The sequence below is a fragment of the Salmo salar genome, unplaced genomic scaffold (genome assembly GCF_965601325.2).
Source record: "Salmo salar unplaced genomic scaffold, fSalSal1 ptg000245l, whole genome shotgun sequence".
Lineage (NCBI taxonomy): Eukaryota > Metazoa > Chordata > Actinopteri > Salmoniformes > Salmonidae > Salmo > Salmo salar.
The window spans coordinates 445,001-459,199 of record NW_027675337.1 but is presented as its reverse complement, the minus strand read 5'-3'; the positions used below and the strand labels follow the sequence as shown (position 1 = coordinate 459,199).

The 14,199-nt window shown below is 47.0% G+C and overlaps 2 protein-coding genes across 5 annotated transcripts in view; one reads left to right on the top strand and one right to left on the bottom strand.

Moving 5' to 3' along the window:
- Positions 1–13,902, bottom strand: part of pop1 (POP1 homolog, ribonuclease P/MRP subunit) — a 46,165-nt gene extending 32,263 nt beyond the window's left edge. Inside the window, exons 1-5 of one of the 2 annotated variants that reach the window (XM_082971286.1) lie at positions 13,801–13,902; positions 13,195–13,461; positions 12,776–12,951; positions 11,377–11,625; positions 7,853–7,940 (exon numbers count right to left, since the gene is read on the bottom strand). In XM_082971286.1, coding sequence (XP_082827412.1) covers positions 7,853–7,940; positions 11,377–11,625; positions 12,776–12,951; positions 13,195–13,450 — 769 coding nt within the window. In that variant the 5' untranslated portion in view covers positions 13,451–13,461; positions 13,801–13,902. The remainder of the gene's footprint in view (positions 1–7,852; positions 7,941–11,376; positions 11,626–12,775; positions 12,952–13,194; positions 13,462–13,800) is intronic. The other variant, XM_082971287.1, reaches the window with a different exon arrangement.
- Positions 13,903–14,189: 287 nt separating this feature from the next.
- The window catches only part of LOC106561137 (2-iminobutanoate/2-iminopropanoate deaminase), a 6,084-nt gene continuing 6,074 nt past the window's right edge, over positions 14,190–14,199 (top strand). For all 3 annotated transcript variants that reach the window (XR_014383267.1, XR_006763638.2, XM_045712550.2), the window contains exon 1: positions 14,190–14,199. This exon is cut by the window's right edge and continues 203 nt beyond it. The gene's annotated coding sequence lies outside the window, so the exon portion shown is untranslated.

The window sequence follows — 14,199 nt, the reverse complement described above, 5'->3', positions numbered from 1 at the left end:
ACAGCTTCCTGTTACCGTCGCCCAATCCCACCTTCTGGCACCTTCCTGTTACCGTCGCCCAATCCCACCTTCTGACACCTTCCTGTTACCGTCACCCAATCCCACCTTCTGACAGCTTCCTGTTACCGTCGCCCAATCCCACCTTCTGACAGCTTCCTGTTACCGTCGCCCAATCCCACCTTCTGACACCTTCCTGTTACCGTCGCCCAATCCCACCTTCTGACACCTTCCTGTTACCGTCCCACCTTCTGACACCTTCCTGTTACCGTCGCTCAATCCCACCTTCTGACACCTTCCTGTTACCGTCGCCCAATCCCACCTTCTGACACCTTCCTGTTACCGTCGCCCAATCCCACCTTCTGACACCTTCCTGTTACCGTCGCCCAATCCCACCTTCTGACACCTTCCTGTTACCGTCCCACCTTCTGACACCTTCCTGTTACCGCTGCCCAATCCCACCTTCTGACAGCTTCCTGTTACCGTCACCCAATCCAAATGCTGGCTGTTATAAACGGAGGAGAGATTAGTGTTGCTGTAAGAATATCCAACATAACGACACTCAGTCACATGTTTCTTAAATCACAGTCTGCAGGAGATGTGATGCTATTATTACAGAGAACTTCCCTTCTGGCGAGGTGGCTTCCTGTATACAGGAATCTGTAGCTAGTCTTTCTGGTGAGCTGGCTTCCTGTATACAGGAATCTGTAGCTTGTCTTTCTGGTGAGTTGGCTTCCTGTATACAGGAATCTGTAGCTAGTCTTTCTGGTGAGGTGGCTTCCTGTATACAGGAATCTGTAGCTAGTCTTTCTGGTGAGGTGGCTTCCTGTATACAGGAATCTGTAGCTAGTCTTTCTGGTGAGCTGGCTTCCTGTATACAGGAATCTGTAGCTAGTCTTTCTGGTGAGGTGGCTTCCTGTATACAGGAATCTGTAAGCTAGTCTTTCTGGTGAGGTGGCTTCCTGTATACAGGAATCTGTAAGCTAGTCTTTCTGGTGAGGTGGCTTCCTGTATACAGGAATCTGTAAGCTAGTCTTTCTGGTGAGGTGGCTTCCTGTATACAGGAATCTGTAAGCTAGTCTTTTAAGAGTTGTACTTTCTTCGATGAACCACCTCAGTAAAAGTTACCAATAGTGTCTGAAATGACAACACCCTCTCTACGAGCTATTCAATGATTTAACTTTTACACAGAGGAGTGGTATCGTTCCCCAGTGACTCTATTACTCACTTCCCTAATAATTCATGAGCCTCACAAATCTCTTCCCCACCACCACCACCACCACCAGTCATATTCAATTCCGCTTTCCCCAATTCCCTGTAACGTCAACGCCTTGGTTTGCACAGACATCGGTGCTGCTAGAATCTGTAACTAAACACCCTCATGGAAACACCGTCTTAAACGCTATGTACTTAGACGCTATGTCCTTAGACGTTATGTACTTAGACGCTATGTCCTTAGACGCTATGTCCTTAGACGCTATGTCCTTAGACGCTATGTACTTAGTACTTAGATCCCACAGTACACTCCTGCCTCCTTCAAAAACATCCAGGTTCCCCTCCAGGATTCCCTCCATGCTTCCCTCCAGGCTTCCCTCCAGGGCTCCCTCCAGGCTTCCCTCCACGCTTCCCTCCACGCTCCCTCCAGGCTCCCTCCACGATTCCCTCCAGGCTCCCTCCAGGCTCCCTCCACGCTTCCCTCCACGATTCCCTCCACTATTCCCTCCAGGCTCCCTCCACGCACCCTCCACGCACCCTCCACGCTCCCTCCAGGCTCCCTCCACGATTCCCTCCAGGCTTCCCTCCAGGCTCCCTCCAGGCTCCCTCCACGCACCCTCCACGCACCCTCCAGGCTTCCCTCCACGCACCCTCCAGGCTTCCCTCCACGCTCCCTCCACGATTCCCTCCACGCACCCTCCACGCTCCCTCCACGATTCCCTCCACGCACCCTCCACGCTCCCTCCACGATTCCCTCCACGCACCCTCCACGCTCCCTCCACGATTCCCTCCACGCACCCTCCACGATTCCCTCCACGATTCCCTCCACGATTCCCTCCACGATTCCCTCCACGATTCCCTCCACGCTCCCTCCACGATTCCCTCCACGATTCCCTCCAGGCTTCCCTCCAGGCTTCCCTCCAGGTTCCCTCCAGGCTTCCCTCCAGGCTTCCCTCCAGGCTTCCCTCCATGCTCCCTCCACGCTTCCCTCCAGGCTTCCCTCCAGGCTTCCCTCCAGGCTTCCCTCCAGGCTTCCCTCCGCACGAGGCAGGTGCAGTAGGCTCAAGTACACTCATTCTTCCAATAACCGACGGTCCCACAACATGGAGATAAAGCACAGGTCCACCTCCCTTTTCCTCTGTTTCTTTGTCTTTCCTTGGCTGTTAAAACCACTGTTAGTGACTTTCACTGTGTCTGTATTAACCAGCAGCCCGGCTGGGAAGTGAGAGGAATGAGATTCCTGTACTATTTCATCCCAGTCTGAATGTTGGTCCACTACCCCCACAATAGCCGTTTTAATTAACAGGTTTCAAACCTGCCGTCAAAACCAGACGGTACAAATTCTATCAAAAAAGGTACTCCAGTCCTTTCCATGGCGGAGTACTTCTACACATTTTTGGTTCCGTTAGTTTTTGCTTTTGTGTTGATGGAACGCCGACATCCAAACGCTGGTATTTTGAGCTCTTGGTGTTTCTATTGTCATTGTTCCAACTGACCAACACCATCTCTGAATTATCTATTACAATCGTACCAACTGACCGACTCACGAGACCATCTGAATTATCTATTACAATCGTACCAACTGACCGACTCACGAGACCATCTGAATTATCTATTACAATCGTACCAACTGACCGACTCACGAGACCATCTGAATTATCTATTACAATCGTACCAACTGACCGACTCACGAGACCATCTGAATTATCTAATACACCGGACCAACTCACGAGACCATCTCTGAATTATCTATTACAATCGTACCAACTGACCGACTCACGAGACCATCTGAATTATCTAATACACCGGACCAACTCACGAGACCATCTCTGAATTATCTATTACAATCGTACCAACTGACCGACTCACGAGACCATCTGAATTATCTAATACACCGGACCGACTCACGAGACCATCTCTGAATTATCTATTACAATCGTACCAACTGACCGACTCACGAGACCATCTGAATTATCTATTACAATCGTACCAACTGACCGACTCACGAGACCATCTGAATTATCTAATACACCGGACCGACTCACGAGACCATCTCTGAATTATCTATTACAATCGTACCAACTGACCGACTCACGAGACCATCTCTGAATTATCTATTACAATCGTACCAACTGACCGACTCACGAGACCATCTAAATTATCTAATACACCGGACCAACTCACGAGACCATCTGAATTATCTATTACAATCGTACCAACTGACCGACTCACGAGACCATCTCTGAATTATCTATTACAATCGTACCAACTGACCGACTCACGAGACCATCTGAATTATCTAATACAATCGTACCAACTGACCGATTCACGAGACCATCTGAATTATCTAATACATAGGACCAACTGACCGACTCACGAGACCATCTGAATTATCTAATACACAGGACCAACTGACCGACTCACGAGACCATCTGAATTATCTATTACACCGGACCAACTGACCGACTCACGAGACCATCTGAATTATCTATTACAATCGTACCAACTGACCGACTCACGAGACCATCTGAATTATCTATTACACCGGACCAACTGACCGACTCACGAGACCATCTGAATTATCTATTACAATCGTACCAACTGACCGACTCACGAGACCATCTGAATTATCTATTACAATCGTACCAACTGACCGACTCACGAGACCATCTGAATTATCTATTACACCGGACCAACTGACCGACTCACGAGACCATCTGAATTATCTAATACACAGGACCAACTGACCGACTCACGAGACCATCTGAATTATCTATTACACCGGACCAACTGACCGACTCACGAGACCATCTGAATTATCTAATACAATCGTACCAACTGACCGACTCACGAGACCATCTGAATTATCTAATACATAGGACCAACTGACCGACTCACGAGACCATCTGAATTATCTAATACACCGGACCAACTGACCGACTCACGAGACCATCTGAATTATCTAATACATAGGACCAACTGACCGACTCACGAGACCATCTGAATTATCTAATACACAGGACCAACTGACCGACTCACGAGACCATCTGAATTATCTATTACATCGGAATGTTCCGTCTGCAGGGAAACGCCGAACAATTACATCCTGTTTCCTACATTCCCCCCCCCCCCAATATTCCAGTCAAAATTTGGTAGATTTATGCCGTTCTTTTAGGACATCCATGGTTTTGCTAATAGTTCCCCCCCCCCCCCCCTTCTTCCACTTCCCCCTTTTACAGGAGAGTCAGAAATCACGGATGCCATTTTAAACGGTGGTTATTTCTGAAGCCACTTCTCCACGGTGTCCAGAGGGCGTTTACATTTTTCCTCACTCTAACACACGCCATCTATTAACCATTCTCAGAAGCAGAGATACCTTACTTCCCATCGGAGAGTAGTTACGGTTATTTGTGCCGATTAAAAAAATAAAAAATAATAATAATAATAATTGTTCACGTCACCTGATACCTTGAATTTTAAAACCAACAGTAAAGCGTCTGCCAGTTGACTACTGGAGAATACGGGACGCCTCATGTCTTATACCAGTGTCCACGCTTTCACATATCACTTGTTGTTGACGACACACATTACCAAAATGATTCACACTCGTCTTCCTATTATTTCCACATAATCTGTCACGGTTCCCTGCCCCCAATAGGGCATCAACCAACCCAACCTTCTGTTTATTGCTACTGCTAATACACGCCAATCATGTTCAAACAACGTAGGAATTACTTTCAGCTTTTCTAACCATGAACGTGGCTCTCCTCCAGAACGTGCAGAGAACGTTCTATCACCGTCCACGTTCCCTCCTCCAGAACGTACAGACAACGTTCTATCACCGTCCACGTTCCCTCCTCCAGAACGTACAGACAACGTTCTATCACCGTCCACGTTCCCTCCTCCAGAACGTACAGACAACGTTCTATCACCGTCCACGTTCCCTCCTCCAGAACGTACAGACAACGTTCTATCACCGTCCACGTTCCCTCCTCCAGAACGTACAGACAACGTTCTATCACCGTCCACGTTCCCTCCTCCAGAACGTACAGACAACGTTCTATCACCGTCCACGTTCCCTCCTGTGGCTCTCCTCCAGAAAGTACAGACAACGTTCTATCACCGTCCACGTTCCCTCCTCCAAAACGTACAGGCAACGTTCTATCACAGTCCACGTTCCCTCCTCCAGAACGTACAGACAACGTTCTATCACCGTCCACGTTCCCTCCTCCAGAACGTACAGACAACGTTCTATCACCGTCCACGTTCCCTCCTCCAGAACGTACAGACAACGTTCTATCACCGTCCACGTTCCCTCCTCCAGAACGTACAGACAACGTTCTATCACCGTCCACGTTCCCTCCCGTGGCTCTCCTCCAGAACGTGCAGACAACGTTCTGTCCACGTTCCCTCCTCCAGAACGTGCAGACAACGTTCTATCACCGTCCACGTTCCCTCCTCCAGAACGTACAGACAACGTTCTATCACCGTCCACGTTCCCTCCTGTGGCTCTCCTCCAGAACGTACAGACAACGTTCTATCACCGTCCACGTTCCCTCCTGTTGTCCTTCTCTACAACCTACCGTACTAGTAGACAAGCAAAACTATTTATCCATACGCGCACACACTGCAGTTTTCACCTCCCCCTTTTCCGGGTCTAGTAGGGAACCAATCCACTCGGGATTTACCCCTAGGAACAGGAAGTAGGAACAGGGAGTAGGAACAGGGTGTAGGAACAGGGTGTAGGAGCAGGAAGTAGGAACAGGAAGTAGGAACAGGGTGTAGGAGCAGGGAGTAGGAGCAGGGAGTAGGAACAGGAAGTAGGAACAGGAAGTAGGAACAGGAAGTAGGAACAGGAAGTAGGAACAGGAAGTAGGAACAGGAAGTAGGAACAGGAAGTAGGAACAGGTTTGTTTTCGGTGCTCCCGTTTCATTGATTCGGACTCTCTAGTTCGATGGTAAATCGTAGCGAATCCTGACAACCGCGCCAACTGTTAGGTTCTGACAGAGTGAAAAACTAAAACGGACGAACAGCAAAACGCTCAAACCAAGTTTATTCAGCCACTGGGGTCGAAACAGCTGCAAAGACATGTTTACACAAAAACATATATTTACACCGTCCTACTAGGCGGAGTCCACTCCTTCCACATCTACACAGCCAATACATCTCTGTTGCTAGGCAGGAACTTAATTGGTTCCTCTCACTGGTGGTAGTGGGCGTAGAAATGTGTGTGTGTGACTGAAACCAAACTGTTCCTCCTCACTTCACCTGACCTGGGACCCAATTCCTCACTCCTCCCTACTCCACATCAAATCAAATGTATTTATATAGCCCTTCTTACATCAGCTGATATCTCAAAGTGCTGTACAGAAACCCAGCCTAAAACCCCCCAAACAGCAAGCAATGCAGGTGTAGAAACACGGTGGCTAGGAAAAACTCCCTAGAAAGGCCAGAACCTAGGAAGAAACCTAGAGAGGAACCAGGCTATGAGGGGTGGCTAGGAAAAACTCCCTAGAAAGGCCAGAACCTAGGAAGAAACCTAGAGAGGAACCAGGCTATGAGGGGTGGCCAGGAAAAACTCCCTAGAAAGGCCAGAACCTAGGAAGAAACCTAGAGAGGAACCAGGCTATGAGGGGTGGCCAGTCCTCTTCTGGCTGTGCCGGGTGGAGATTATAACACAACATGGCCAAGATGTTCAAATGTTCATAAATGACCAGCAGGGTCAAATAATAATAATCACAGTAGTTGTCGAGGGTTCAACAGGTCAGCAACTCAAGAGTAAGTGTCAGTTGGCTTTTCATAGCCGATCATTGAGAGTATCTCTACCGCTCCTGCTGTCTCTAGAGAGTTGAAAACAGCAGGTCTGGGACAGGTAGCACGTCCATAGCTGTCCTACCTTATCAGTGACTGAAACCAGACTGTTCCTCCGCACTTCACCTGACCTGCGACCCAATTCCTCACTCCTCCCTACTCCACAGCTGTCCTACCTTATCAGTGACTGAAACCAGACTGTTGCCCTTTGCCCCCCCCCCCCCCCCCCTTCCTTAGGAGCCATGAGATTTAACAACACCGAGTTTTAAAACAGAATGTAAGCCATCTGTACTCCCCCTTCCTCACCCAGTAACTTTCCAACCACCTGGTTCCTATCCACCCTCCATTGACCCCAACATATACCTTCATTATACATGTAAAGTCATCAATACGATCTAATATGGTAACATGAATAAATGTATTTCAAGATAGAATCCAACACATCTAAAACTTTTACACTGAAAAACGTGTATTTTCTCGAGACTGATGCCACGTTTTAAGACGAGGGACATAAAAAAAAAAAAATCTGTCGTACCAGTCGGCATAGCGGGACAAGAAAGCAAGGAGGAGGGTGGACGCAAAAGCAAGCCAGCACGACGGGTACGCGTTGCTATGGTGATTTAACAACACTACGGCAAGTCCCGTCTACCGTGGCGTCTGATGGCGTTCACCGCCGCGCCGCGACGCCATTCACCGTTGTGCCCTCGTTGAAAACAATCACATCTGGTTTTGGGCCGTCTACCTCGTACCATCTAGAAACGGAAGCAATGATTTGACCTTGTGGTTTTTGTTTTGTTGAAGGGGGGCGAATACGAAAGCAGTACTCACCTGCTTCCTTACTGGTTAGTTTAGACAGGGTAGCTAACAGCTGGTCCTCTGGGCCCTGTAACTCCACACAGCTGTAGTACGACATGTCCTGGGTAGGGGGGGGGAATGACGACAGAGGATTCACTTTGGGATACATATTAACACATATTAACGCTTCAAAATATAATTTTATTGGTTGGCAACCTACAAAAAGACTAATTTACCAAAATGCTGTATTCATATCTGCTCACACAGCAAACCTATTAGAGACTACTATTGTAGAGATCCCACAGTAAACCTATTTAGAACTGTTATAGAGACTACTATTGTAGAGATCCCACAGTAAACTGTTACAGAGACTACTATTGTAGAGATCCCACAGTAAACTGTTACAGAGACTACTATTGTAGAGATCCCACAGTAAACTGTTATAGAGACTACTATTGTAGAGATCCCACAGTAAACCTATTAGAACTGTTACAGAGACTACTATTGTAGAGATCCCACAGTAAACCTATTAGAACTGTTATAGAGACTACTATTGTAGAGATCCCACAGTAAACTGTTACAGAGACTACTATTGTAGAGATCCCACAGTAAACCTATTTAGAACTGTTACAGAGACTACTATTGTAGAGATCCCACAGTAAACTGTTACAGAGACTACTATTGTAGAGATCCCACAGTAAACTGTTACAGAGACTACTATTGTAGAGATCCCACAGTAAACCTATTAGAACTGTTACAGAGACTACTATTGTAGAGATCCCACAGTAAACTGTTATAGAGACTACTATTGTAGAGATCCCACAGTAAACTGTTACAGAGACTACTATTGTAGAGATCCCACAGTAAACCTATTAGAACTGTTATAGAGACTACTATTGTAGAGATCCCACAGTAAACTGTTACAGAGACTACTATTGTAGAGATCCCACAGTAAACCTATTAGAACTGTTACAGAGACTACTATTGTAGAGATCCCACAGTAAACTGTTATAGAGACTACTATTGTAGAGATCCCACAGTAAACCTATTAGAACTGTTATAGAGACTACTATTGTAGAGATCCCACAGTAAACTGTTATAGAGACTACTATTGTAGAGATCCCACAGTAAACTGTTATAGAGACTACTATTGTAGAGATCCCACAGTAAACTGTTATAGAGACTACTATTGTAGAGATCCCACAGTAAACCTATTAGAACTGTTACAGAGACTACTATTGTAGAGATCCCACAGTAAACCTATTTAGAACTGTTACAGAGACTACTATTGTAGAGATCCCACAGTAAACCTATTTAGAAGAACGTCAAGTGTTACTGTAATATATTATGCCTGTATTTTAGTCATTCTGAAACTGTTGTACTTATAAATGTTAAGGTGATTCATGTCCCTCACTGTGATCTAGCTAAATGTTAAGGTGATTCATGTCCCTCACTGTGATCTAGATCTAGCTAAATGCTAAGGTGATTCATGTCCCTCACTGTGATCTAGATCTAGATAAATGCTAAGGTGATTCATGTCCCTCACTGTGATCTAGCTAAATGTTAAGGTGATTCCATGTCCCTCACTGTGATCTAGATAATGTTAAGGTGATTCATGTCCCTCACTGTGATCTAGCTAAATGTTAAGGTGATTCCATGTCCCTCACTGTGATCTAGATCTAGCTAAATGCTAAGGGGATTCATGTCCCTCACTGTGATCTAGATCTAGCTAAATGCTAAGGTGATTCATGTCCCTCACTGTGATCTAGATCTAGCTAAATGTTAAGGTGATTCCATGTCCCTCACTGTGATCTAGATCTAGCTAAATGCTAAGGTGATTCATGTCCCTCACTGTGATCTAGATCTAGCTAAATGTTAAGGTGATTCATGTCCCTCACTGTGATCTAGATCTAGCTAAATGTTAAGGTGATTCTCGTCCCTCACTGTGATCTAGCTAAATGTTAAGGTGATTCATGTCCCTCACTGTGATCTAGCTAAATGTTAAGGTGATTCCATGTCCCTCACTGTGATCTAGATCTAGCTAAATGCTAAGGTGATTCATGTCCCTCACTGTGATCTAGATCTAGATAAATGCTAAGGTGATTCATGTCCCTCACTGTGATCTAGCTAAATGTTAAGGTGATTCATGTCCCTCACTGTGATCTAGCTAAATGTTAAGGTGATTCCATGTCCCTCACTGTGATCTAGATCTAGCTAAATGCTAAGGTGATTCATGTCCCTCACTGTGATCTAGATCTAGATAAATGCTAAGGTGATTCATGTCCCTCACTTTGATCTAGATCTAGCTAAATGTTAAGGTGATTCATGTCCCTCACTGTGATCTAGCTAAATGTTAAGGTGATTCCATGTCCCTCACTGTGATCTAGCTAAATGTTAAGGTGATTCTCGTCCCTCACTGTGATCTAGCTAAATGCTAAGGTGATTCATGTCCCTCACTGTGATCTAGCTAAATGTTAAGGTGATTCTCGTCCCTCACTGTGATCTAGCTAAATGCTAAGGTGATTCCATGTCCCTCACTGTGATCTAGATCTAGCTAAATGCTAAGGTGATTCATGTCCCTCACTGTGATCTAGATCTAGCTAAATGCTAAGGTGATTCATGTCCCTCACTGTGATCTAGCTAAATGCTAAGGTGATTCATGTCCCTCACTGTGATCTAGCTAAATGCTAAGGTGATTCATGTCCCTCACTGTGATCTAGATCTAGCTAAATGCTAAGGTGATTCATGTCCCTCACTGTGATCTAGATCTAGCTAAATGCTAAGGTGATTAATGTCCCTCACTGTGATCTAGCTAAATGCTAAGGTGATTCTCCTCCCTCACTGTGATCTAGATCTAGCTAAATGCTAAGGTGATTCATGTCCCTCACTGTGATCTAGATCTAGCTAAATGCTAAGGTGATTCATGTCCCTCACTGTGATCTAGCTAAATGCTAAGGTGATTCCATGTCCCTCACTGTGATCTAGCTAAATGCTAAGGTGATTCATGTCCCTCACTGTGATCTAGCTAAATGTTAAGGTGATTCATGTCCCTCACTGTGATCTAGATCTAGCTAAATGCTAAGGTGATTAATGTCCCTCACTGTGATCTAGCTAAATGTTAAGGTGATTCATGTCCCTCACTGTGATCTAGCTAAATGTTAAGGTGATTCATGTCCCTCACTGTGATCTAGCTAAATGCTAAGGTGATTCATGTCCCTCACTGTGATCTAGCTAAATGTTAAGGTGATTCATGTCCCTCACTGTGATCTAGCTAAATGCTAAGGTGATTCATGTCCCTCACTGTTGGGGATCTGTATTGAAAATAGTCCCCCAGAAATGTTTTAACTTCCCACAAAGCATATTTAAAAACTAGAGTTATCCCAGGTCTGGTGAACTCCTAACCTTACTGAGCAGTAATTTCAACAGGACCCTATAAAAAAATAAATAAATCAGTCAATCAATAAAAAAATGTATTTCCTATCAGTTGTCCCTAAAAGTGCTTCCCCAGATATCCCAGCCCTAATGAAAACAGGACTCAGGTGTGTAAAGACACTAACCTGCAGTAGACAGTGGGAGCTCATGGCTCTGTAACAGGCTCTGTAACACTTGTAGGTCGGCCCGTCTCCCAGACAGTAGCCCCATCTCTTGACCATGTGGAAGCGCTTGGCGTGCCAGATGTGCGTCTCCAGCCACAGGTTCTTCCGCTGGCGACGGTTGAACTCCAGAAGCACGTTGCCGTGGCGACGCCGAGCTTTACGACTCTTGCTCTTAGACTGCTCCTTCTTCACCTTCTGACTCTTCTCCAACTGGAACCAGAGAGGAAACAGACAGAATGTTACCGCGGCCCGGTCCGCCCCTATCTGCACGCGGCCCGGTCCGCCCCTATCTGCACGCGGCCCGGTCCGCCCCTATCTGCACGCGGCCCGGTCCGCCTCTATCTGCACGCGGCCCGGTCCGCCTCTATCTGCACGCGGCCCGGTCCGCCTCTATCTGCACGCGGCCCGGTCCGCCTCTATCTGCACGCGGCCCGGTCCGCCTCTATCTGCACGCGGCCCGGTCCGCCTCTATCTGCACGCGGCCCGGTCCGCCTCTATCTGCACGCGGCCCGGTCCGCCTCTATCTGCACGCGGCCCGGTCCGCCTCTATCTGCACGCGGCCCGGTCCGCCTCTATCTGCACGCGGCCCGGTCCGCCTCTATCTGCACGCGGCCCGGTCCGCCTCTATCTGCACGCGGCCCGGTCCGCCTCTATCTGCACGCGGCCCGGTCCGCCTCTATCTGCACGCGGCCCGGTCCGCCTCTATCTGCACGCGACCGGTCCGCCTCTACACGCGACCAGTCCGCCTCTACACGCGACCAGTCCGCCTCTACACGTGACCAGTCCGCCTCTACAAGTGACCAGTCCGCCTCTACACGCGACCAGTCCGCCTCTACACGCGACCAGTCCGCCTCTACACGTGACCAGTCCGCCTCTACACGTGACCAGTCATTCCTCCATGTACGGACATGACAATAACAGAGGAGACAGATCTGGGACCAAGCTTTAAAGTCAAGAGAGAGAGAGAGGCCGTGTTTCACAGTGACTGAGTGTGTGTGACTGAGTGTGACTGTGACTGAGTGTGTGTGACTGTGACTGAATGTGTGTGACTGTGAGCGTGTGTGTGTGACTGTGTGTGACTTTATGTGTGACTGTGAGCGTGTGTGTGTGTGACTGTGTGTGACTGTGAGCGTGTGACTGCGTGCGTGTGACTGTGAGCGTGTGACTGTGAGCGTGTGACTGTGAGCGTGTGACTGTGTGTGACTGAACGTGTGACTGTGAGCCTGTGTGTGTGACTGTGAGCGTGTAACTGTGTGTGACTGAACGTGTGACTGTGAGCCTGTGTGTGTGACTGTGTGTGTGACTGAGTGTGACTGTGTGTGTGTGTGTGTGTGTGTGTGTGTTACTTAGACAAACCCACCATGTTGTTGGCCATGTCTCTCAGCCTGCAGGGCAGTCTCTTGGTGTTATGGCTCATGGCCCTCCTCCTCATGTGTTTAGGAAGAGCTCCAAACACATGGGAGCTGCCCGTTGTCTTGGTGACGGCCGTCAACATGGCGTTCACCTCCGCTGCCCGGGCCTTGGCGAACGCTGAGGCTGAGGAGACACAGCAGCACACGTCACAAAAGCTGTCTAGGAGTCAATGGGTTGGAGCATCAGACATGATTTACTCATTCTAAATGCCATTTTGAATTGTGTAATAAACTGTTGATTTACAGCTGGTTCAACATTGACATGCAGAAGTGCTCAAGTTAGAGCCTGTATCAGTTTTAAAACCCATAAAGACATGAGCATCCATTTAAAATACATTGACAACTGTATGCAGGAAGGTGTTCTTACCAGTGATGTGTTTGGGCAGAGCCTGCGAGTAGCCCCCCTGTCCTTCTCTCTGGTGGCCCCGGACCCAGCTCCCTCCCTGGGCGTGGCCTGAGTGAGAGGACCCCTGGCCCCTTGGATGTGGAGACGGATCACGGCCTCGACCTGTAGGGGTGTCCCCTCCGTTCCTCCAGTGTGAGCTGCCCTGGGAGGAATAGGTGACGTTGATCGGCTGGTTCTTCATCTTCTTGTCGCGCATCCTGTGCTTGGCTGTAGACATGTCTGATCGCTCTGCAGAAAATAAACAATAACATGACTCATTGATAACAATGGCTTATGGTCCTGTCAAAAAAATGATCCTATCCTGGGACACGAGCAGGCTACTGGCTACTATTTAACAGTGAATTGCACAGTCACTGTTATTGTCAGTAAATCTTTGAAAGAGATGCCATTCAATCTCCCCCTTCAGCAGAAAAGCTAGCTAAATTAGCTACTTAGCAAGCTTGATACACATTGGACATCATGCGACTACTTTGCATGCCACCAACAGCCTACGCTAACGAGTTTATGACGTTATCCACTTCCATCACACCACAATGTATTTGTAAAGGTAACTGAAAATATATTCACTTTCAAATCCTCAATGGAGGAACAGTTATATTTCAAAACCACGCTTGTACGCTCACATTTCTGTCTACAGGGTCTTCCGTATAAATATGACGTATATCCTGTTCCGGTTAAATTGTGTTCATGGGAAATGTAGTATATAGTAGATATTTTTTGTAGTATTTAATTTTTTTAATTTAACCTTTATTTATATAGTAGATATACTTGCTCACGTCAATAAAATATAGCGAAATTGGTAGAAAATAAATTGCACTTTTTTTTAATTTAGCGTCATTTCGGTTTTTTGGAAAGAATCAGTAGCCTGCCAATAACGATTACAATAATATAAACTGTGGGTCTGTGAAACTGTAGGCCCGTCTAGTTGAGAGTTTACGGTAGTAGAGGCGCTCTACCAGCTGATCT